Below are 25,022 nucleotides of genomic sequence, written 5' to 3'. Positions count from 1 at the left end.
AACATTCAGGACTGATTTCCTTTAGGATGGAGTGGTTGGATCTCCTTGCAGTCCAAGGGACTCTCAAGAGTCTTCTCCAACACCACAGTTCAAAAGCATCAACTCTTCGGTGCTCAGCTTTCTATATGGTCCAACTCTCACATCCATACGTGACCACTGGAAAAACCATGGCCTTGACTAGATGGATCTTTGTTGTCTGCAGTTTAGGTTCCATTAGTAAACACCTGTTCCTCTAAACTCTAACGTGAGGGCCTACCACACATGGGGAGCTATGGTGAGCATTGAGTAGGTAGAAAGTGAAAGTGAAAGTCGCTCAGTCGTGTCAGACTCTTTGCAACCCCATGGACTATACAGTCCATGAAATTCTCCAGGCCAGAATACTGGAGTGGGTAGCCTTTCCCTTCTCCACGGGATCTTCCCAACCCAGGGATCGAACCCAGGTCTCCCGCACCGCGGGCGGATTCTTTACCAGCTGAGCCACCAGGGGAGCCCACGGTGCTTGTCATTTTACGTCTACTTTCTGGCACACGTATTAGATCCTGAACTCCAGGTGGACAAGGTCTGCCTGTGCCCCACCATCTCCCTGGCACCCAGCACGTTTGAGAGCTCAGGGAAGGGCGGGGATCTTGACTCTCAGTGAGGGAATCAAGCGTGGGCTGATGTACTCAAGAGCCAGGTGCAGACTCCCCCTGCGCCAGGGGCTCAGTCTCCCCATAGCCCCTGGGGGAAAACTGCATGAGGCCACACAGAGGAGCCACTCAGGTGCTGAGAGCTGGAGCCAGGATCTGACCCCAGGGTGCCGGGCTTTAGTCCTAACACTGCTGTACTTGGCCCGGGAGTATGGGTGGGAGTCCTCCAGAGGCCCAAGGGGGGAGGGCATTCCAGAGGCCCAGGCCGGCAGGACAAAGGAAGGGCTCTCAGCGTGTCTGGAAACGTTGAGGCCGGTGTTCTTGCAGCCTGTGAGAGGGGCATTGAGCTGGAGGCGGGTCATGGTTAGGACAGGAGCCCCGCACAGGCTGAGGCGTTGGAACTGATGCTTAGGCACTCGGCCTCTGAACTGTGGGGCGAATGAAGAGCTGAGCAGGTCCTGCAGAGGGAGGCCCTGGGGGCAGGGCGGGGGGTCAGCCCCGGACAGCCCGAGGTTCACACCCACACACTCCCGTGCACACATTCCCATGTGCTCACACACATTAACACACAGAGCAGCAACTCAGCCAGCCCCAAGGACCTCTGCCGCCCCCATTGTTCTCTGTCCAGGGAGGATTTTTAAAATAGAAGGAACTAGGATGGGAAGCTTCCCAAATAACAAGAGTTTGATCGAATCTGAATAGAAGCCCTGTGCTCAAAAGCACAGCTGGTTTTGTCCCCACCCGATCACCTCCTAAAGGAAAAACTTGAAGCCAGAATGCTCTGAATGGAGAGTCGTTTCTGTCAGCCTGGGGGTTTTCCCTCTGGCAACATCCCATCCCAGCGTGTCCGGACGGGAGGCGAGAGAGCACCCCAGTCGCCCTTTGCCTCGCCCTTGGTTAAGAGCTCTCCGAGAAGGGGTCTGCCCGTGGTGGCAGAGGCTTATTCCAGACGTGGGCTGCGCTCCTGTGGTGAGAGGTGGGACACGTTGGCGGGGTGGTGGGGGGGCAAGCCATGCCCTTTGACCCCATCCACCCTGCCGGCCCCCTCAGCGCCTCCAGGTAGACGGTGAGCCCCTGATACCAGGCCTCAGAGTCCTGTATTTGCCCTGTTTCTCTCTGCCTTTCCAGAGAGCAAGAAGGGAACTCCTGAGGGTTCATAGAAATAGGAAGTCAGAAACAACACACGCCCGCCTGCAGAGCGGTGCAGAGGGTCCTGAACCCGAGAGCCAGTTGCTGCTGCGCAGCCTCCCTGGGGGCCTGGGCCCAAGGCCAGCGGGGCCACGGAGTAACTTGAATGAAAACGTGGACAGACATTCACAAAAATAGGCTCAGGCGCCTGCGTGTTGAGCGGAGCCCTCTTCTTCCTGTGTCCTCTTTCCCCCTTACTGCCCACGTTCTCTCTCCAGCCATCCACTGAGCCTCTGGTCTGCAGGACTTCACCGCTTACCACCCACTCCCAGGTTCCATCCCTGGGTCGGGAAGGTCCCCTGGAGAAGGGAAAAGGCTGCCCACTCCAGTGTTCTTGCCTGGAGAATTCCATGGACTACACAGTCCGTGGGGTCGCAGGGTCGGACATGACTGAGCGCCCTTCACTTTCACCCAGTCCCCACCCATCAGATGAGAGGCGGACAGAGCCGGAAGGACTGCACAGATGCAGGCCTCAGACGGGGCCACAGACTCTTCCCCACCGAGAGACCCAGCTCAGCTGCTGCAGATATGCAGGCTCTGGAGTCTGGGCATCCCCTTTGAATCCTACACCCACTACGAGGCAAGCCTCACCTTTCTGAGCTCCAGGGGACTGGGGCAACACCCTGAGTAATAATAGTATTGTCGTCAAGGCTGTAAGTGTTACATGCAATCGTGCACACAGATGCTGGTATGTGAGAGCCTGAGGATTCTTATTGAGCACTTATTTTATGCTAAGATCTGTCTTAAGCTGTATAAGAGGGAGCTGGCTTGAAATTCCCTGAAGGTCCCGTGGTTAGGACTGTACGCTTTCACTGCCGAGGACTCAGGTTCGAGCCCCGGTCAGAAACAAAGAGCCCACAGGCTGCACAGTGAGGCCAAAAAAAAAAAAAGGCAACGGGGGGCTCATAGGATTAGAACACACCACACACACAGGTGACCTTAACCGAGGCCCCAGTTGGGAAAAATCGGCCTCCCATCAGAGTGGGGGCCCCCAGGTTCTGTTCCTCTCTGCTCCTGCACTCGCCTTCCCCCACCACCCTGTCTTTCTTGACAACCCCTCCCAAGCGCTGGCCTGGGTTACTGGTGGGGCACCTTCAAGTCTGCAGCTGACTGTGGTCATGAATGAATTATTCACCCTTTGCCCGGAGCTGCTGTTTCACATCTAATTCATTCCAGCTCAGCTGTCTGGTTTCAGGCAGCCCTGCTCATTTAACACCCAATTAATCTTTACACAGAGAAGACCCTCTCCTAATTGCAGGAAAGCTGTCATTATCTGAGTTGGGGGAAATGTGAAAAAGGAATTACTCTAATACAATTGAATGTACAAATTGTCTTCTGGATTCCCTGGAGACCGAGTAATGCGATGTAGCAATAAATAAATCGCCCAGAGCACAGCACCCTTCAGCCAGCCTCCCTGGCCCTCTGCTCCCACCCAGCCTCCCCTGGCCCTCTGGTCCCACCCAGCCTCCCTTGGCCCTCTGGTCCCACCCAGCCACAGCCCATCCTTTTTCCCCTCCCCCAGGAAAAGCTGCCTATGGCATTAACCACCTCACAGCTTCATTTCTGTCCTGAGTGATGTTGCAGACAGCAGGGGGTTACTGCTTAGGGGATATGCAGCCATCCCCAAGGTACCCCTCGCCTGGTCCTGCTCCTCCCTCCAGCTCAGGGTGGGCAGCCTACTTTCAAATAGGTGTCTGGACCACGAACCCCTTGAGGGCAGGAATTGTGTGTGAGCAGCCTCTGTGCCTCGTGTATCTGGGATGAAGCCAACAGAGCGTGCACGCCCTGTAAGTGACGTGTCTAACATAAACAGTCACGCTGTATCAGTCAGGACAGGTGAGGTTACGCTGCAGTGACAGACACCCCCGCATCCTTAGAGGTGTAGCCCAGCAGAGGGCTTCACTGTGCTTCCGGCCCACTGTGGGTAGGCGGGGCTCTGGTCTCTGTAGTCACTCAGCCATCCAGGCCAGCGGCAGCTCCCTCAGTAGGAGGTCGAGATTGTGGTGAATTACACACTAGCTCTTCAGTTTCACCTGGAACTAACACGTGACTTTCACTCATGTTTCGTCAGCTAGAGCAAGGCAAATCGACGTTTCTAACATCCGGGAAAGGCCAGTGAGCACTCCCACCATGGGCTCCAGCTGGAAGACCTTACTTGGATTCTAGCCTCTAATTCTCAGTTGAAACATTAGTTTCTTCATCTACAAAATAGGGACTTTGCTGTCTTCCCCTGCCCTGCCTCATAGCTTGCAGGATAGAAGAACCCCTTGATGGGAAGCCAGAGTGTGGCAGGTCCTGAGGATGCTGGGATGAGAGTGCCAGAGGTTGATGGTACCCAGGAGCTCCAGCCACGGGACCCCCGACACAGACAGAGGCAGGGATGGTCCCCAGAAGGTTACCCACCAGAGGACCAGAGATGAGGCCAGTGTAGAGCTGGGTCCAGTCCGGCAGGGAGCAGGCTCCAGGCAGACAAAACTCTGAGCTGTGGTGATGGTGACTGGCTCCAGCCCAGGGCCCAGCCAATCAGACATGACCTGATAAAGATGCCCTGGAGATGTAGAGCGCGTGTGCTCAGTCGCTGAGTTGTGTTCGATTCCTTGCGAGGCCGTGGGCTGTAGCCCACCAGGCTTCTCTGTCCATGGGATTTCCCAGGCAAGAATACTAGAGCGGGCTGCCGTTTCCTTCTCCAGGAGGTCTTCCTGATTCAGGGATTGAACCTGAGTCTCCTGCGACTCCTGCATTGGCCGGCAGGTTCTTTACCACTGAGCCACCTGGGAAGCCCTGACGGCGGAGTGAGTGAGTGAGTGGGTGAAAGTCGCTCAGTCGTGTCTGACTCTTTGCAACCCCCCTGAACTGTACAGTCCATGGAATTCTCCAGGCCAGAATACTGGAGCGCATAGCCTTTCCCTTCTCCAGGGTATCTTCCCAACGCAGGGATCGAACCCAGGTCTCCCGCATTGCAGGTGGATTCTTCACCACTGGGCCACCAGGGAAGTCCCTGCTCTTGGCTCTGGTGTCCGTCACCACAGATGGGACAGATGTCTGTGCCAACGCTTGATGGGGTCAGTTTTGTTAACTCGGATCCTCGCAGCCTCCTCATGGGCCGGCATCTGACTCACCATATTCTATAGAGAGTGGACAAGGACTTTGAGACTCAGAGAGTTGAAGGGTTTCCCCAGAGTCGGAGCTGGGAGGTGGCAGAGCTGAGGCTGCCCCCCAGCGCCTGGCCCTGGCCCTCGGTCCGGATCCCTCTCCTGCGGCCGCGTCCTGCTCCCTCCCTCTCCCCTTGCTCTGCACTCAGGACTCTGGGTCAGGCCCTGTGTGTGTTGCTCACCTTGTGTCACCAGCTCCTGGCAGAGGCCCTGGCACGTACGAGGCACCCGGTACCTGTCAGTGGCTGATTACCTGTCGGTTGATGAGGAACGTGAAACCTGTGTTTCATGTTCTCCATGAGTGCCACCTGCAGAGAACGGTGCCAAGGCCTTTGGTGGTGAAAGGCTGGAGCTACATGAGCACGTGGACCCCACCGGCCCCGAGACCTGGCCAGGGGGTCACCCACGGCTCCTGGTGACCCAGGCCACTCCGCTTCTGTACCTCTCGGCAGGCGTGGTCAGCCAGCACGTGCTCGGCATGTGCATGATCCGCCGGCTCAGATCCAGGACAGAACGTGCGTCTGCCAAACTTAGGGCAGGAGAGGAACATAGCCAGGATTCCCAGGTCCATCTGCCCGCCGACAGGAGGAATTTGCTTTGGAAGTGACTGATCCTCTGACCAAGGGTATTTCTGGCCCCAGCAGGTGGCCAGGGGTGGAGTGCGGGGCCTGATGCCAAGAAAGGCCACCATCCAAGCACGAGACCCTGGGCCCCAGATCCAGTGGATTTTTCCTATGCATTCACTTTCAAAGGCCTCAAAAAAGTGGAAAGAGAGCTCAATTCAGACTGACTCATGGAAGCGGAGCCAGGAAGTGGCCACGTGAACCGAGAAATCAGTTCTGCTTCAGCTGTTTATGCACTGATGCTTCTCTTCATTCTCGAAAGATGTGAAGGGAATTCATTAGTGACCCTGCACATTGTCTCTGGCCAACGGCCCTGTCCACGCTGTTGGCAAGATGTGCTGGGATATGCTGGCTCGCCTGTTCATATTTTCACTCAGCCAATAAGAGCCCGCAGGGCCTGCCACACTCTGGGCACCCGAGCCCGTCCATGGCGTCAGCCCTGGCTCCCCCTTCCATCCTGCATCTGTAAGTTGGCTCCATCCAACTGCTTCTCCTGGAGACTTCAAGGTACACGAGACCGTGACCTGAGCGCAAAGCCAGGCCCTGCTCATCACTGTCCAGGTGCCCTTAGGCGAAACCACTTTGCCTCTGAGCTTCAGGCTGAGGAGTTAAAGGGGACACGGGGGCCTCCTGGGCTTGCTCGGGGCTTAACCACAAGCTCTGTACCTAAGGCTTCCCTGGTGACTCAGACAGTTAAGAATCCGCCTGCAGTGCAGAGACCCGGGTTTGATCCCTGGGTCGGGAAGATCCCCTGGAGAAGGGAAAGGCTACCCACTCCAGGATTCTGGCCTGGAGACTCCCCTGGACAGAGGAACCTGGCGGGCGACAGTCCACGGGGTCACAGAGTCAGAAACGGCTGAGCGACTTCCACTCGGCCTGTACCAGGGACCCGCACTAAGAGCTTTGCGCGTTTTCTCTCCTTTAGTTTTTTAACTTTTTTTTTTTTTTTAACGTGGACCATTTTTAAAGTCTTTACTGAATTTGTTACAATATCGCTTCTGTGTTGTGTTCTGGATTTTTGGCCAGGAGGATTGTGGAATCTTAGCTCCCTGACCAGATATAGAACCCACAGCTCCTGCATTGGAAGGCAAAGTCTTAACCACTGGGCTGCCAGGGAAGTCCCGTGAGTTTTCCCTTAATGTGCAAACAAACCTAAGATGCGGGTAGAGATCCTTCTCTTTTGCCAGTGAAGAGGCTGGGGGCGGGGACAAGAATGAAATGGATGACTTGGCACGGGGGAGAGGCACACTAGTGTGCACGGGGACGGCCCGGGACCCAGTCTGACGGCTCAGCCTCTCAGGGCGGTGGGTGAGACCACACGCGCTTGCTGTTACTGTTCAGCCGCTCAGTCGTGTCCGACTCTTTGTGACCCCGTGGACCGCAGCACGCCAGGCCTCCCCGTCCTTCACCAACTCCCAGAGCTTGCTCAAACCCATGTCCATGGAGTCCGTGATGCCATCCAGCCATCTCCTCTGTCGCCCCCTTCTCCTCCCACCTTCAGTCTTTCCCAGCATCAGGGTCTTTCCAATGAGTCAGCTCTTCACATCAGGTGGCCAAAGTGTTGGAGCTTCAGCTTCAGCATCAGTCCTTCCAATGAATATTCAGGGTTGATTTCCTCGAGGACTGACTGGTTTGATCTCCTTGCAGTCCAAGGGACTCTCAAGAGTCTTCTCCAACACCACAGTTCAAAAGCATCAATTCTTCGGTGCTCATTTTATCCCACAAACATCAGAAATTATGGACTCCTATACTCAGGGTTCCAACAGACAATTTGGAGTCATCTGGTTCAGACCCCTCACATATAGGATCCCCTTGACATCATCCATCAGAAGTCTCTACTAGCATCTGCTTACTTGCTCCCAGTGATGGGAAGCTTACTACTCTGCCCAGGTTGGTTAGGAACTTAGGAAGGGATCAGTTTAACCTGGAAGTCGGTGGCTTGTGGGCTGTGGAACATTAGGCCCTGCTCAAAGAGTCTGTCAAGGCTGCTCGTGTTCACGTATTTCCAGGGAGGCACTGGCACCACAACAGAGCCCCGAGGGCTTCAGAGCCTGGGTGGCCAGCGTGCCCCCAGGTCTGCTCTCAGGCTTTTCAGAAACAAGATTTTACCTATTTTGAACCCGGAGCTGATCAGAGCCCCTATTAAGCACATTCACAAGAGACAGCATTAGGAACTGAACACTGATTCATTTTGGTCCACCAGTAATTGTCAATTTCCTGCAAATGGAGCAGATGTCCATGCTCTCTGTCCGAGCTCCTGGGAAACAGATTATCTACCAAAGCTTCTCTCTGCAGGGCGAGGGAGGGGTAGCCTCCAGGAATTATTTTCCTGGCCATGGTGAGCCCTGGTGCCCCCCCAGCCTCACGAGCACGCCCCCACCAAGGGACCTGTCTCAGTTTCCCTCCCTCCTGGGCCTCCCCCTCACTGAGAATGTTGTATAAATGAGTCCCTTGCATGAGTCTGGTTGATAATAACTGAAGAATCCAGACCTCTGCAGTGAAGGAGCAGCCCTCTGGGGGTTTGGGGGTCCCAGCAGGGGAAGGAAGCACCTCAGTTCAGTTCAGTTCAGTCCCGTCCCTCAGTCGTGTCCAACTCTTTTCAACCCCATGGACTGTAGCCTACCAGGCTCCTCCCTCCATTGATTCTCCAGGCAAGAGTACTGGAGTGGGTTGCCATTTCCTTCTCCAGGGGATCTTCCCGACCCAGGGATCGAACCCAGGTCTTCTGCATTCCAGGCAGACGCTTTAACCTCTGAGCCACCAGGGAAGCCCCAATATATGTAAAGCACTTAGCAAAAATGGCTGGCAAGTCGCAGGCGTTCAGTAACTGCTATCTTTGTCCCTGTTACTGCTATGGTTGTACTTTCTCCTGTTATCACCCAGCTGCTATAACTGAGCTGTGGCTTCAGCTACTCACTTCCTAGCCATCAGAGCAAAAGCAGAAAGCATTGATCCTATTTCTCACTTCCATAAGGGGACTTGGAGATACCAGCTCTGCTGGTAGTAAGACCTTCCTTTTCAACCTGTCTCACTCTGAGAGTTTCACGCTCTCCTGTGAGGAGCTAAGTGCTCAGGTTCAGGTTTAATTAGCCATCAGAGCCTCAAACAGCTCTGCCTTCTGCTCGCTGAAAAGGTTTACAGACCCAGTACCACGAAGACCACACCATGGCTGGGAATGACCTCTCCAGGGTGCTGCCTAATTGTCTGGAGGGTGGTAGCAGGGGTGTCTGCAGAAACTCAGGCAGGGAGATAATTTCTTCAGCTTTGAGCACCTGGGTGCTTGAAAGAATGTTAATTAGGCGGCAAGTCCCAAGTTGGGCTCTCACTGGTGTAATTTTACATTTAGTAATTTAGCAGTTGCTGGGGGGAGAGGCTTCAGGGGACTGTTGTTGAACATGGCTCACAGCTTAGTCAGTTTAGTTGCTCAGTCGTGTCTGACTCTTTGCAACCCCATGGACCGCAGCACGCCAGGCCTCCCTGTCCATCACCAACTCTCAAAGCTTGCCCAAACTCATGTCCATCGAGTCAGTGATGCCATCTAACCATCTCATCCTCTGTCGTCCCCTTCTCCTCCCACCTTCAATCTTTCCCAGCATCAGGGTCTTTTCCAATGAGTCAGTTCTTCGCATCAGGTGGCCCAAGTGTTGGAGCTTCAGTGTCAGCGTCAGTCCTTCCAATGAACATTCAGGACTGATTTCCTTTAGGATGGCCTGGTTGGATCTCCTTGCAGTCCAAGGGACTCTCAAGAGTCTTCTCCAACCTTGGCCCAGCCTTAGATACCCCATAAGAGGGCTGTGGGGTTTTTTTGTTTGTTTGTTTTTTAATATGTATTTATTTATCTATTTGGCTATGCTGGGTCTTAGTTGCAGCACATGAGATCTAGTTCCCTGATCAGGGATCGAACGTAAGCCCCCTGCATTGGGAGCTCAGAGTCTCAGCTGCTGGACCCAAGGGAAGTCCTGTGAGGGCTTGCTGAACCGCACTCAGTGAAGCCAGCTGACTGAGTCACTGTTCCTGCCAGGTTCTTCCCATGAAGTGTCTCTTTGATGGTCCCAGCCAACCCGGGTGCGCCTAGGCCCCGTGGCCCATGGCAAGGCCCACTGCACTGCCCGGGGACCCTGGACCTGTCTCTTGAATGGTGCCACTGAGTGCTTACCCAGCTTGTCCAGGCTGCACAGCCAGTAAAAGGCAGGGTCGGGTCTGGAGGGGGCTCGTCTCAGGGGCTCACCCTGGGGCGTGGCGGGTGCTCTGGGGTGTGGTCAGCCCAACGCTAGCAGGTGGCTTTCCTGGAAGGTCCTGGCCGAGTTTCCCGGGACACCTGGAGCATCTGTGGCTGCCACAGCACCATCTGGCGGTGACTTGTGGAGCACGCACCTCACGAGCCCAGCTCAGAGCGGGCTTCCAACAGGCGCCGGCAGCCCGGCCTTCCCTTGAGGGTTTGTGCAGAACTGAGTACCTCCTCCCTCTGTCTGAGAGATTTCCGTGTCAGCCAGCCACATCCTCCCTGTCTGTATTTATTAGACATCAGAGATACAAAGCAGTGGGGTAGTTCCCTGGCAGTCCAGTAGTTAGGACTCCATGCTTTCACCGCTGGAGGCCTGGCTTTGATCCCTGGTCGAGGAATTAAGATCCCACAAGCTGCAAGGTGTGGCCAAAATAAAAGACGGGGCGGGAGCGGGGGATGGAGATACAAAGAGGGGGAGGATCTAGTATTTACCGAGCTCCTGCTGGGAAAGGTGTTTCCTGGCATCATCTCTTAGAGTCTTCCCAACAGCCCTGCAAGTCAGCGATTCTCCAGCCCTTTCTGGATGAGGAGATGGACAGGCGTGGCCTGGCCCAGCTCCCGTGGCCCTATCAGACCCCTGCTCATGTCATCAAAGCAGAAGGTCTGCCCTCCTAAGCGTCACTGGGCTTTCCTGGCAACAGCTACCCAACGTGTGCTGTCGTTTCCGTGAACTTTTTCCCCTCCCCAGATGAAAATCAGGAGGAAATATTCTGAAAAAGAAGTTCTCTTAAGAAAAGAAAGAAAAACCAAATCCCATGAGTCCATTAGCGATGTCCCCTTTTTCTTTAATGACCAAAAACTATACAAGATGAGGTTCCCATGGCACTTATTTTAAAAGATGGAAGGGAACTCAGATGGGATTGGTTTTGAGGATTCCACAGCATTGCAGAGGTCACTGGGAGGCCCCTGCCCTGTGCCAACCCATGTGGAGAAAGTCATTGGCAGAGAAGAGAAAGAGCAATGACCAGGTTTCTGATATGCCTCCAGTTACCCCACCAGGAACTTGAACTCAGGCCCATAGACATGCGTTCATGCTCACTGGGTCGTTCAAAGAGGCGAGCGGCTGCCAGAACTGGGCCCACGCCGGGGTCTGAGGCTCCCAGTTTGGCAGGGCTGTTCATGCAGGGATATGGCAGCGTTAGTCATAAAGACATTACTACCAGCAGCCTTATCAGTGATCTCTGCCCTGACTGTTCCTGACCGGCAATCACTGTACCATCTGTTTCAGAAATGGAATAAACAGTTATAAAGCTTGAGAGCGGGTAAGAGGAAGCAACCACGGGGAAATCTTACTCTGAACCCAGATCTAGGCACTTTAAGTAAAATTACCCAGTGGAAACATGACCACTGCTGTCAGAATGGGAGCCTGACATTGGAGTCCAGAGCACCTCAGTGTAGTGGACTCTGACTTGCTAAACTGTAGGCAGCGCTGTGGACCCCAGGTTATAAGCACTAGCAGAATGGGAATAACCTCTGCGGACTTTCAGCCAGGTTCCCAGCCACAGGCATTACCATACAGGTCCTCAGTCCAAACTACACAGATTCGCATGTAAGAGCAGCTTTAAAGATGAGGTCTTATTCCATAAAGTTTATAAAAACACATGAAAAAAAAAAAAAAACACGAAAAACACCGTATGGGAAAAGCGCAAAGAAGCAAACATCAAGATTAGATCCTTAATTTAATAGAATGGCCTAAAGGAGTGCCCCCCTCAAAAAACTAAGCATGATTACAATAATTAAGGACATAAAACATTGAAGGATAAGTGGAAAGAGTAAAATGTTGGGGGAAAAAAAGTACAGGGAGATTTTTAAATGAAACCAGTGGAACTTTTAGAAATGAAAAAAATAGTCATTGAAATTAAAACTTTGGTGGGAAAGTTAAACAGATGAGACAAAGCTAGCGAGAAATCTTTCCCAAAGGAAAGATCTTTGGGGTACGTATTAGGTATGTTAAGGTCAGAAGAGCAATGGCTCCTGAGTGGCTCACAATTCAACAATCTGGCAGTCAGAAGCACTTTACAAAGGAGAGGATCACTCTGATAATGAACATACCGGGGGGCTCCCTTGGACTTGAGACATACCATTCTAATTTCCCCTACAGGAGCCCTGGAGAAGGAAATGGCAACCCACTCCATTATTCTTGCCTGGAGAATTTCATGGACTGAGGAGCCTGGTGGGCTCCTCTGGGATTGCCATGGGATTGCCAAAAGTCGGACACGACTGAGTGACCAACACTTGCTTACACTTAAAGAGGGAAATAATGAATTGGAAGATTGGTTTGAAGAAATTACTCGCAATGCATTGTGGAGAGATAAAGAGATAGAAGATAGGAAAGAGAAGGTAATGTTCAACAGTTGCCTAATTCCAGCTCCAAAAAGGAGAGAATAGGAGAGAGATGCACTTTACTGACTGAGATTGACCGACAGACGTGACTCCTAAGGTTCAGGGAACATGAGTCTTGAGCAGAATAAATGTGTTACGCCTGCAGAGATCAGAGTGAACTCCAGAGGTAAAAAGGAGTTATTTAATTACTTTTTAAATGAATTCTTAATACTTACAAAGAAACCTCAACTAGACTGATGCTGTGCTATGCTATGCTAAGTCACTTCAGTCGTGTCCGACTCTGTGTGACCCCAGAGACAGCAGCCCACCAGGCTCCTCCGTCCATGGGATTTTCCAGGCAAGAGTACTGGAGTGGGGTGCCATTGCCTTCTCTGACTAGACTGATGAGACTTCTCAAAACAATAGAAATCAGAAAAGGAAAAAAAAATTGTCAATCTAAAATTGTATATCCATCCAGCTAAACTATCATTTGAGGTGGAAGCCAAAAGATATTTTCAAAGACTGAGCAAGTTTACCTTGAAGAGACCCTTGCTGCAGTAACTACTCAAGGAACTCTACTTCAAAAAACAGTGAATATTACTGTGATAATATAGACAGAACATCTAGCACTGTTCCCGGAATCCAGGACCATGCTCGTAACCACTAGCTGCCTTTATTATACTTGAATAAAAGCCTCCAGACCCCGCTCTGCAGCTCTGACCACTGGCCCTCTGGACCTGGTTGCTTGATCTTGCACTTGATTAAATCAGTGCTTGAACACCCCACCTTGATCTTGCCCAAAGGATTCTGCTTTGGCCTATTTTCCAGTTCTCTAGGAGGATCCTGCCTTCATTCAGGGTCCCAAAACCACATCCCTGAAAACAGCCACTTGCCAACATCCTGGCTGGGCCACTTCAGTGCCCAGGCGACATTCCCACCCAGTGTTCCTCCCACTCCTCTTCTCACTGGGTGAGAATTCAAAGAAACATTTCCCTAGTACTGGTACCACCAGGGGTTTTTAACCCATTGCTTACTGCACACGAGCTCTCAGTACTTTGCAGTGTTTCAGATATATTGAGTATATCTGCGGTAGACTGATTGCAAAAAAAAAAAAAAATGGCCCTACTTCTCCACCCCTCCCTGTTTTCACATCTTTTCCAATATGACCTTGAAGCTCTTCCCATCAAGTGCAGTCTGTTTCTCCACGCTTTGAATCTGGGCTGGCCTTGTGACTTGTATTCGCTAAAAAAAAAGTAAGTAAAGGAAATGACATCATATCCATTTCAAACTTAAGCTTCAGAAGGCCTTGCACATGGGTTTCACCCTCACCTTAAGAACAAGTCAAGACTAGCCCCCTGGAGGATGGAAGACACGTGAGGCAAAGCCACGTAATCTCAGCCAGCCCCCAGCCTACCCACCAGCTGGTCATAGACACGTGAGTGAACCCAGTGGGATCAAGCATGCCGGGATAATCTCAGCAGAACTGCATAGCCCATTGGTAGGCTCATGAGAAATAACAGATGGTTACCTCAAGTCACTGAGTGTGGGGGTTATTTGTCACACAGCAGTAGCTACCCAATAGAAAGACGCTTTACTTGTGTATATGCGTATAATGAAACTGCTGGTGTTACGCTGGCTCACAGCCTGAAGCTGACCAGCAGCTGTGCTTCTATTCATGTCATCTTGCTCAGTTTAACCTTTCTGGTGGGGAATTGAGTGCCCATGCTAAGGTGGATGGCACCCCACTCCAGTACTCTTGCCTGGAAAATCCTATGGACGGAGGAGCCTGGTAGGCTGCAGTCCATGGGGTCACGAAGAGTCGGACACAACTGAGCAACTTCACTTTGACTTTTCGCTTTCATGCATTGGAGAAGGAAATGGCAACCCACTCCGGTGTTCTTGCCTGGAGGATCCCAGGGACAGGGGAGCCTGGTGGGCTGCCGTCTATGGGGTCGCACAGAGTCGGACACGACTGAATCGACTTAGCAGCAGCAGCAGCAGCAGCAGCAGCAGGGTGTGGACTGACAGCCGTAACTGCCCATCAGAAACTTCGCAGTGTGACATGTCTCACGCAGACCCCTCTTTCTTTGCATGATCTTTCCACCCACTTGGTTTGACAGGTGTTCCCAAGAGTAGCAAAGCAAAAGGTCGTGTGCCTTTGGCATGGTGCCCACATCAGGATGTCAGTCTTCCAGCAAACTCCAGCCTGCTGGTGTGTGTCTTGACTCAACCGAGTAAGAACTGTTTATCTTGGCAAGTTGTGTTGTTCTATTTTTAATATTCGATTTTAGAAGATGTCACTGTTATCAAAAGACATGTTTTGGTTCAAGATTAGGGAAGTAGAGTAGGAGAGAAAATGTAGGGATCACTGAATTCCACTCTGCCCCTTATTGTGTGACTTTGGGCAAATTACTTTGTGTCTCTGAGGCAAGTTTTTCCCATCATAAAATGGGAGTAGTCCTGCTTACCTCCTAGGGTTGTTACAAGAAGAAAATGAAACAGTATATGTATAAAGCACTTAGCCTAGGTAAGCTGTGATGATGATAAAGAAAAGAAGGGAGGTTAAGAAATAGAATACCAGACCTTCGTTCAAAAACAAACAACAAAGGAACGACCTCTGCAGCAAGGTCTCTCTCTCCAGCTTCTCTCCCAGCTCCTCTGAAGTTAGACCAGCTTTACTGCCTGTGATACTTGAAGGATAAAACCAAGGCAAAGAGTTCCTCAGTAAGCTCAGACACACTTAAACATCCTGACCTTGAATTCCTAAACTCTCACTTAGCTGAAAACTGCGTCTGGGGTGTCACTAGATACCAGTTGAAATGCAAAGCAGACTGTCATTCAGTCAACTGGCTCTTTCATCTCCAGCAGACATCGCCTTTGATGTGATTTCTTTCCCTTCTACAGAATCGCATCTCCCAGTTGCTTTGTCTGCAGCCAGACCCCGCTTTAGCCTCCCCTGGAGAGGCGGGTGGACAGCCACGAGAGGTCAGGCATGCAGATTAATTTTTCGGGCCCCCGGATGCCAGTAACAGCCTTACCACTTTGCCGAATGGAAGAGAAGGGAATCAAAAGGGAGAGATGAAGGCTTACTCCTTCCATGAAAAAATCATCCCAAATCCCTATAATCCATCAACCGGCTCCCTTAAACGGTTCTTTCTAGTGTGAACGTCATTCCACTGAAGGGTTGGGAGGAGGGGGACAGTCAAAGCTTGCCTTCATCTCCCTTCCCTCCGGCTCCTGGACCTCTCCCTCTCCCCTCCGCTGCGTCTGTGGGTTTATCTTGTGTGTACGTGTGTCTTTGGCATGGATTTCATTTGTGTTAGATGCAGTTCACAGCATTTTCTTCAAGGTCTGTTTTCTGGACCCGCCATCAGGAGATAACTTCCTCCTTCGTTTCCCACCTTATCGCTCCCTGCACACACGACCCCCTGCCAGGAGGAAGAACATCCTTCTTTTTCACTTCTCAAACTGTGGTCTTTGCAGCGCGGGAGAATCTCATTACTGACAGTGTGATAGGCCTGTGGGAGCATGTGATGTGGCCTTTCCTGCCATGTGATGAGATTTCTGTGTAGCTCCTAGAGGAGGCTGGTGGGAGAGACCTGGCAGGCACTGCCAGGGCCTGCCTCACGTTCCGAAAGCACGTGGTCTGGAGAGGACAGAATGACAGAGGCGAAGCTGGGAGTGGCCATTCCCAGTGACACAGGGCCCCCCTCATTGTACAAAAAGGATGCTCTGTGGGACTCTGAAAGAGCTAGCCCTACTTGGTACATTTTAAGAATGTTTAGTTTGACAGAAACAGTTTATCAACAACCTCAGATATGCAGATACTACTACTCTAATGGCAGAAAGTGAAGGGGAACTGAAGAGCGTCTTTTTGAGGGTGAAAGAGGGGAGTGAAAAAGCTGGCCTAAAATTCAGCATTCAGAAAACTAAGATCGTGGCATCTGGTCTCATCACTTCATGGCGAATAGAAGGGGGAAAAGTGGAAGCAATGACAGATTTTATTTTCTTGGGCTCCAAAATCACTGCGGATGGCGACTGCAGCCATGAGACTGAAAGACGCTTGCTCCTTGAAGGAAGGCTATGAGAAACCTAGACGGCACATTAAAAAGCAGAGACATCACTTTGCCGACAAAGGTCCATGTAGTCAAAGCTATGGTTTTTCCACTAGTCATGTAGAGATGTGAGAGTTGGACCTTAAAGAAGGCTGAGTGCCAAAGAGCTGATCTTTTAAATTGTGGTGCTGGAGAAGACTCGTGGGAGTCCCTTGGACAGCCAGGAGATCAAACCAGTCAATCCTAGAGGAAATCAACCCTGAATATTCATTGGAAGGACTGATGCTGACGCCAAAGCTCCAATACTTAGGCCACCTGATGCAAAGAGCTGACTCATTGGAAAAGACCCTGATGCTGGGAAAGATTGAAGGCAGGACGAGAAGGGGACAACAGAGGATGAGATGGTTGGATGGCATCACCGACTCGATGGACATGAGTTTGAGCAAACTCGGGGAGATAATGAAGGATAGGGAGGTCTGGTGTGCTGCAGTCCAGGGGGTCGCAAAGGGTCAGACACGACTTGGTGACCGAACCACAACATAGAGGATTTTAAAGACCAAGGGTCCAGAGTGAAAGAATTCTTGCTGTTGTGAAGAACTAGCCATTCTCAGCTCTTGGGGGTTTTTTTGTGATTTGTTTTGTTTTGTTTTTTGAAAAGCTAAGACAATCTCCAGACTGCCAGGAGCACCCCAGTGGTAAAAGTGTCATATCAGGAATCTGGCATGATAAGAGCAGTTGACAAGATAGAAATTGATTTATCTAAATCCTGAGTGATAAAAAGCAAGATGGTTGCACAACAGTGTGACTGTGCTTAATGCCACTGAACTGCACTCTTAAAAACGTTACGGAACTTCCCTGGAGGACCAGTGGGAAGATGGAGCCTTCCAGTGCGGGGGCTGGGACCCCTACTCAGGAAACTAAGATCCCACAAGCCTCAGAGCTCAAAAATAAAAATAAAAAATAAAACAGAAGCAATATTGTAACAAATTCAATAAAGACTTTTTTAAAAGGTCCACATCAAAAACATTGTTTTAAATGGTTAAGATGAAAACTCATGTTACGAGTATTTTACTATAATTTTTTTTTTTTTTTTTAATTTGGGGGCTTTCCTTGCGGTCCAGTGGTTAGGACTGTCTGCTTTCCCTGCCAGGGGTGCGGTTTCAATCCTTGGTTGGGTAACTGAGATCCCACAAGCTGAGTGGCGGGGCCAAAAAAAAAAATGTTTTTCAGTAAATGAGGACGTGTTTAACCGTAGTTTACAGCTCTACAGCTGCTTCCCTCCGGAGGCTTCGTCCTCCGACCAGGTGCCCGGTATCACCACTCCCCACCACTGACTCCTCAAATAGTACCTGCAGTTAGCAGCTGGCTAGGAACAGGCACGGAGAAGGCAATGGCACCCCACGCCAGTACTCTTGCCTGGAAAATCCCATGGACAGAGGAGCCTGGTGGGCTGCAGTCCATGGGGTCGCTGGAGTCAGACACGACTGAGCAACTTTGCTTTCACTTTTCACTTTCATGCATTGGGGAAGGAAATGGCAGCCCACTCCAGTGTCCTTGCCTGGAGAATCCCAGGGACAGGGGAGCCTGGTGGGCTGCCGTCTATGGGGTCGCAGAGTCAGACACGACTGAAGCGACTTAGCAGCAGCAGCAAAAACAGGCGTGGTACTGTAATGGCGAAGCCATCTCCAAAGACAGTGCGTCCTGCCCACCATTTCTACCTCGCTGCCAACTTGACTGTCTGCATGGGAAAAACAGTGGATCCCACTGACCAGGCATGTGCCAGGCACCACCCTGAGCATATAACAACCTCACTCCAGCCCTGGGAAATCAACGTTATTGTATTATCTCCATTTTACACGAGGAAGCTAAGGCTCCAAGTTACTAAATAACTGACTTCAATTCACACAAAACCAGCATTTGAAGGTTTCTTTTGTGCTCAAGGTCAAGCAACTTCTCCCAGACTGGCGATTCCCAGCGTTTCTGTGCCCCTGGGCGCTTTCTGCTGGCAAACATTTCCCAGCCCTGCCTGTGGCACTTGTCACTCTTTCAGCGTCTCCTGGTGGAGAAAGTATGTAATGACAAAAAAAAAAAGCTACCTGAATCCAGAAATTCTGTGAGTTTCAACAGCCATCCGATAGTTCTAATCATGGCACCTGCCGTGCGAGACAGGCGGCGTTTAATTGGCTGGCGGTGGATTGCACTTACGCAGGCCCTCAAATTCGCTCCGGATCTTTGCCCCCAGAGATGGAGCACCTTGAGCTACACCACGAAGCTCCTGAAGGGTCTGGAGATCCCGAGCCTTCCGTATCATGTAGGCCAAGCCCAAGGGATTCTGTGAATATGGCTGATGTTAGGTGCTTCTTGGGAGGGTCACCATGAGCCTCTGGCTCACACTGTCAGAAGCCAGGGGAGGGTCGGCTCAGTCAGATCAGGGTCAGAAGGACCAGCTCCACCAGGGCAGGGTCAGAAGGACCGTTCATGTTCTTGCCCGCTGCAGACCGTAGCTAGCACAGTAGCAGCCGTTGCCCTGGAGCAGAACCCTGGAAACCAGCAGTTAAAGAGCTGAGTGGGTGCTTGAGTGCTCAGTTGCTTCAGTCCTGTCCAACTCCTTGCGACCCTGTGGACTGTAGCTCACCAGGCTCCTCTGTCCATGGGATTCTCCAGGCAACAATACTGGAGTGGGTTGCCATGCCCTCCTCTGGGGGATCTTCCCACCCAGGGATGAAACTCATGTCTCCTGTGTTGCAGGGGCATTCTTTACTGACTGAGCCACCAGGAAAGCCCGAAAAGCTGAGAGCAGTGGTTAAATACTCACATTTACTTTCAGCAGAGTCAGCACTTGCTCTTCATTATCCAGTCTACAGAGATCCTCGACTGGCACCTCTCAATTAAAAAAAAAATTTTTTTTGCATGTATTCTCACCACAAAGGGTTCATACGCCGAGTCCCGTGGCTTGCTTTCATTCATCCCACAAGTACTTACTGAGCACAGCACCTCTGCCAGGTGCTGTTTGCTGAGGGCACTGGGGATTCCCTGTTGTTGTCCAGTTGCTCAGTCGTGTCCAACTCTTTGCAACCCCAAGGACTGCAGCACACCAGGCTTCCCTGTCCTTCACCAACTCCCAGAGCTTGCTCAAACTCAGGTCCATTGAGTCAGCAATACCATCCCACCATCTCATCCTCTGTCATCCCCTTCTCCTCCCGCCTTCAATCTTTCCCAGCACCAGGGTCTTTTCCAGTGAGTCCGCTCTGCATCAGGTGGCCAAAGTATTGGAATTTTAGCTTTAGCATCAGTCCTTCCAATGAATATTCAGGACTGATTTCCTTTAGAATTGGCTGTTTTGATCTCCTTGCTGTCTAAGAGACTCTCGAGAGTCTTCTCCAACACCACAGTTCAAAAGCATCAGTTCTTCAGCACTCAGCCTTCTTTATGGTCCAACTCTCACATCCATACATGACTCCTGGAAAAACCACAGCCTTGACTAGACAGGCCTCCCTGGGGAACTTGAGAAAGAACAGTCTCAGCCTCGGGAAGCTCCCATGTAGTGGCCGGCAGACTGAAAGAGAGATTTTAAAAGACAACTAGGTCATGAGTTAGATGGTCTCAAGTGCTGTGGAGAAAAGGAAATCAGAGAAGAGAGATGGGACTCCTGGTCGGGGTGGGAGGTTAAATCCTCCTCCCTTTGGAGGGTGACAGTTAAGCAGAGAGGTGCCAGGGGAAGGCGTGTGGATGTCAGGGGGAAAGGCATTGGGAGGAGGGGTCAGCGAGGGAAAGGCCTGGCATGTTCTGGAACAGTGAGGCCAGTCTGGCAGAGCGATGAGGGGATGCATGGGGGAGGTCTCAGCAGGCTTCAGGAGCTGCTGAAGATGACTTACCCCAGGAGAGATGGACCCCATGAGAGGGTCTTGAGCATGAGAGTGAAATGATCTGACTCTCCCTCCAGTGTAATTTACATACTACACAATCCCCCCGTCTTCAGTATATAAGTCAGTGATTTTCAGCAAACGTACAGTCCAAAGCATTCCACGACTCAGTTGTCGAAAATTTCCATCACCCCCAGAAGGTACCTACCTCGTGCCTATGACTTGACTTTTAAAGGGATCACTTTGGGTCCCGTATTAAGAATAAAAATAAGAGACAGAAGTCAAAGACAGTTTGGAAAAGTAGTGTTTCTCATAGCACACGTGAGTGACCAAAAGCACCGAAACTGGAGAGGAGAAGGCAGGACCGATGAGCACTTCCTGGCGCTTCAGTGGCCAAGACTCCTCACTCCCCGTGCAGGGGGCCTGGGTTCAATCCCTGCTCGGGGGACTAGATCCCACCTGCCCCAGCGAAAGATCCCGCGTGCCTCGACTCCAGTCCAGTGCAGCTAAATAAATAAATACATAACTAAAAAGTTAAAAAAAAAAAACACAGGACAGATAGAGCATTTCTTCTCCACTGCTGGAGGGATGGCGCTGCCTTAATTCCAAAGTCCTAACAGGGTGAAGGGCCTCTACCTTCGCAGTAAAAGCATTGTATTGGAAACATACACAGGATTGCTTAAAAAATAAGAAATCCACGCCTAAAAGCTGGACATGCCTGTGTCCTCTACTCGAAGGTGACCAGTGCTTGTTGGACCCCTGACTGTTTATAAAGCTATGGGACTATCTTCACACCTTAAAAATTCACAGGAAGAAAAGCTGATGGTAGCAACTGGAATAAATCTCACACATTTCAGAAAACATTTATGGTCCCTGCAGTTAAACGGCGGTAAGGTGGTCTTTTGTTCGTTATCATTGTTAAAATATTAAATCCCAGTTTCTTTTTTAAAACACTTACTCAGCTGTGCTGGGTCTTGGTTGCGGCACGTGGGGTCTAGTCCCCTGACCAGGGGTTGAACCCAGACACCCCGCATTTGGAGTGTGGAGTCTTAGCCACTGGACCACGAGGGAACTCCACGGTGACACGAAGACTCGCATGCGCCCACGGAAGGGCCCTTCTCGACTCTAAAAGTGGTACCTGAGGGAGGGTTTTCTGGGTTTTACCTGGAAGACTGGAATTTTCTGGTATTATAAAGTTTTGGACCAAACAATGAATTTTGACATTTTTTTTCCCCTGGCATCTAATTCAGTGGCCAGTTTTCTTAACTCAGACTTCCCCTCCTGGACTGTATCATTCTGGGAACAGGACATAGAGTTCTCCCTTGGGTAGGTCTAAAATGAGGCAATGGCACCCCACTCCAGTACTCTTGCCTGGAAAATCCCATGGACGGAGGAGCCTGGTGGGCTGCAGTCCATGGGGTCGCTAAGAGTCGGACACGACTGAGCGACTTCACTTTCACTTTTCACTTTCATGCATTGGAGAAGGAAATGGCAACCCGCTCCAGTGTTCTTGCCTGGAGAATCCCAGGGACGGGGGAGCCTGGTGGGCTGCCGTCTATGGGGTCGCACAGAGTCGGACACGACTGAAGCGACTTAGCAGCAGTAGCAGCAGCAAGTTTTTTTGGCTAACACCTGTGTGTCACAGACAGTCTGCTTCGTGGCTTATCTCCAGGTTTGCCTTTTGTTCCAGAGAATAAATCATGTTTTAAAATGTAAGGAGAGCACCTACGACTGTGTAACCGTCAGAAGGGGAGGAGGTCTCGTTAAGTCAGTTTTCAACCAGGCTTCAGTAAACATGTTTCCAGCTCGCTGCCCACCCTGGCTGGATTTGACGGTTCTGGACTGTTTTATGAGTTTCAGCTGCTAGTCTCAGTTCAGTAAAAGGCAGCTATCTCTTTGCTGTTCATCACAGCTGTCTGATGGGAATCACGGCATCCTGGTGGTCGCCCTAGGCGACCTGGTGGGGAATGCCACAATCCCACTGCTGGCCACAAGGGGTCCCAGCCCGCCAGGTGATGGCCCCTGGGGCAGCGGAGCTCCTGAGATAGATTCATCCGGCAGGTGCCCTGAGTGGCCGGCATCCAGAGAGAGCGCAAAGCTCCATCATTGGTCTTGGCCCACAGCCGTTGGCACTGTGGGGGTGATGATAACCCCTCCATGATCGCTGCGCTCTGAGTTGCTGCTGCTGGAGGGATGCCCAGGACCTGGCAGCTACCCAAGTGACCTTCGGCACGCCCCCTCCCCTCTGAGACCCCGTGTTTCCTCATCCGCCAAGAGCAGGGTTCAGAATAAAATCTACAGCCTCGCTGGAAGCACAAGCACCTGAAGTAGCCCTTACGTGGAAGAGCATCTGAGTCATCTTTACCATTCAACACGAACCACCAGCTTCCCGAGGCTTCACATCTTTCTGCCAGATTATCCTCTCCCTGGAAGCCAAGGAGTGACGTCAGGATTCTGTGCCAGGGAATCTGATCTGTCAGAGCCAGAGGAGCACAGGGGTTCTCAGACTCCCGTTAGCCCAGAACCCTTTACTCAAAGTCTGACATGCAGCTCAAATGGAAACCAAATGCGCTCTGGTTAGAAACCGGAGCCCAGGGAGAGGAAGCCAGCTGCCCTGTGTCTCTCAGCAGGAGACGGGCAGGGCTGGCTGAGTTGTCCCTGTAGGGCCCACTCCCCAAGAATAACACGGAGCAGGTAACTCCCCGAGTGTAGGGGCGCTCAGGACTCTAAGAAGGAGCTACGTGCTGGGAGGTGGGAGAGCAAGGCAGGCAGGGGGTCCGCCAGCTTCCTCTGTGCGTTCACCACCCTGGGTTTTTCCCCACCATGACTTCATCCCCATAAAGACCCTCAGTTCAGTTCAGTCACTCAGTCGTGTCCGACTCTTTGCAACCCCATGGACTGCAGCATGCCAGGCCTCCCTGTCCGTCGCCAGCTCCCAGAGCTTGCTCAAACTGATATCCATCAAATGGGTGAAGCCATCCAACCATCTCATCCTCTGTTGTCCCCTTCTCCTCCTGCCTTCAATCTTTCCCAGCATCAGGGACTTTTCCAATGAGTCAGTTCTTCGCATCAAGTAGCCAAAGTATTGGAGTTTCAGCTTCAGCATCAGTCCTTCCAGTGAATATTCCGGACAGATTTCCTTTAGGATGGACTGGTTGGATCCCCGTGCAGTCCAGAGACCCTCAAGGCAGTACCATAGCCACTTGTAGGCTCAGAGAAGCGACTTAGCTCAGAAGTCACTAAGCTGGGATTTGAACCCAGAGCTTTGCAGCTACAAAGTGCAGATACTGGCTGTCCCAGGGGATGGCCGTGTATTTACTCACCCATTCATTCACACCGTTCTTGAACCCCAAGGATAGACCAGGCAGCTGTGACCATGGCAAGCCGGAGCCCCGCCCTCCCTGAACCCAGAGGTTAGAGGAGGAGACAGATGTAAACAAGTGAGACGAGGCCAGAGCAAACAGAGCTGGCTCGGGGATGGACAGCGGCTGGGGGTGGGGCGTGCGTGTGCACCCCGGCGGGCTGAGAGCAGCAGTTCTCAAAGTGCGTGTGAGCTGTGGGTTTCCAGTCTGCAGGGACATCAAAGAGACACTGCTGCTCTGATCTATACTGAGAGGACGGACACCCCACGGGCCAGCGCTCATCCACGGGCTGCAGTGTGAGGAGCCCTTGCCTGAAATACCCTGAACCGCTAGGTCAGCGCCGATGCATCCACTCCATGCCCTTTCGCCCCCCTCTCCTCTGCACTCCCGCCTTACCACCAGGCCATACAGGCCCCCAGGGACTGTTGCCAGAGGAAGGCTGTGGTATCTCCTGCCTGGCACATGCAACATGCCAGGGACCATGAGTCCCTTCTAAAGGGAAACACTCCATCTGAGTGTACGGTCAGTCGTGAGCTTCACGGATGGTGGAAATAGATGTGGGTCCCCACTTGGACTGTGCTACCCACTGGCCATGTGATCCTGAAAATGTCTTTGGTTTTCCTAAACTCTGAAACGGGGATGATGTGTGCTTGGATTATTCATTCATTCCTTTTTGACTGCGCTGGGTCTTGCTGTGGCCGTCTTCTCTAGTTGTGGGGCACAGGCTCGGTGTGCGGGCTTTGTAGGAATGGATCAGGCACCAGAGGGCTTGACCCAGGGCCTGAGCCTCTGTGAACAGAAGCCGCAGTATGGTGTGCGTTTGCATGAATGTGTGCACGAATGTGTTTGCGCCTGCAAGGACAGGGAAGCCTGGTGTGCTGCAGCCTGTGGAGTTGCAATTGTCAGACATGACTGAGCGACTGAACAATAGTGAGCGCATATGTGCCTTCTCGTGGGTCTCATATCCATTTCTTCCACGGCTGTTGGACGGTCCCTCGCAGGACCCACTGTGGCCAGGGCCGCTGACGATCTTTTCTGGGGTCTCTCTCCAGATTGCCAAGGGATCATTGAGGACGTCGTCCTGCTGGGCGCACCTGTGGACGGAGAAGCCAAGCACTGGGAGCCTTTCCGGAAGGTGGTCTCTGGAAGGATCGTCAATGGCTACTGCAGGTCTGTCCAGACCTCGTGCTGCTGGGGAGCTGACAACCCTAACTGAGCGCCTAGTGACCTAGTGACCTAGGTGTCGCCTGGGGACACAGATGTTTGAGGCCAGGCCCTCGTCCCGGAGGATCTCAGGGAGCAGTGGGACACCGGCCCTGGAAGGAGCAAGGCCCAGGCCAGGGATCCTGAAGTGGGCAGCGTCCGTGTCCATGGGACAATGCACGAGAGGGACAGGTCCTGGGGAGGACTTCCTAGGTCAGGCCCGAGACCAGATTATAGGATGACTCGAGAGGCCAGGCTGGTCACCGTGATCTGGGGCAAGAGGGACATGGGTGAGTGGCTGAGACAGAGGCAAAGAGCGAGCCCCAAATGGGAGGTCTTT

The 25,022-nt window shown here is 51.9% G+C and overlaps 1 protein-coding gene across 1 annotated transcript in view; it reads left to right on the top strand.

The window, feature by feature from the left end:
• The window catches only part of TMCO4 (transmembrane and coiled-coil domains 4), a 99,318-nt gene that overhangs the window by 56,911 nt on the left and 17,385 nt on the right, over nucleotides 1–25,022 (top strand). The window contains exon 12 of the mRNA XM_010829943.1: nucleotides 24,532–24,649. Within this exon, the coding sequence (XP_010828245.1) occupies nucleotides 24,532–24,649 (118 nt within the window). The remainder of the gene's footprint in view (nucleotides 1–24,531; nucleotides 24,650–25,022) is intronic.

This window comes from Bison bison, unplaced genomic scaffold, assembly GCF_000754665.1.
Source record: "Bison bison bison isolate TAMUID 2011002044 unplaced genomic scaffold, Bison_UMD1.0 scf7180017864516, whole genome shotgun sequence".
Classification (NCBI taxonomy): Eukaryota; Metazoa; Chordata; class Mammalia; order Artiodactyla; family Bovidae; genus Bison; species Bison bison.
Note: the sequence above shows the minus strand (reverse complement) of the source record. Positions and strands in the feature narration are given on the sequence as shown.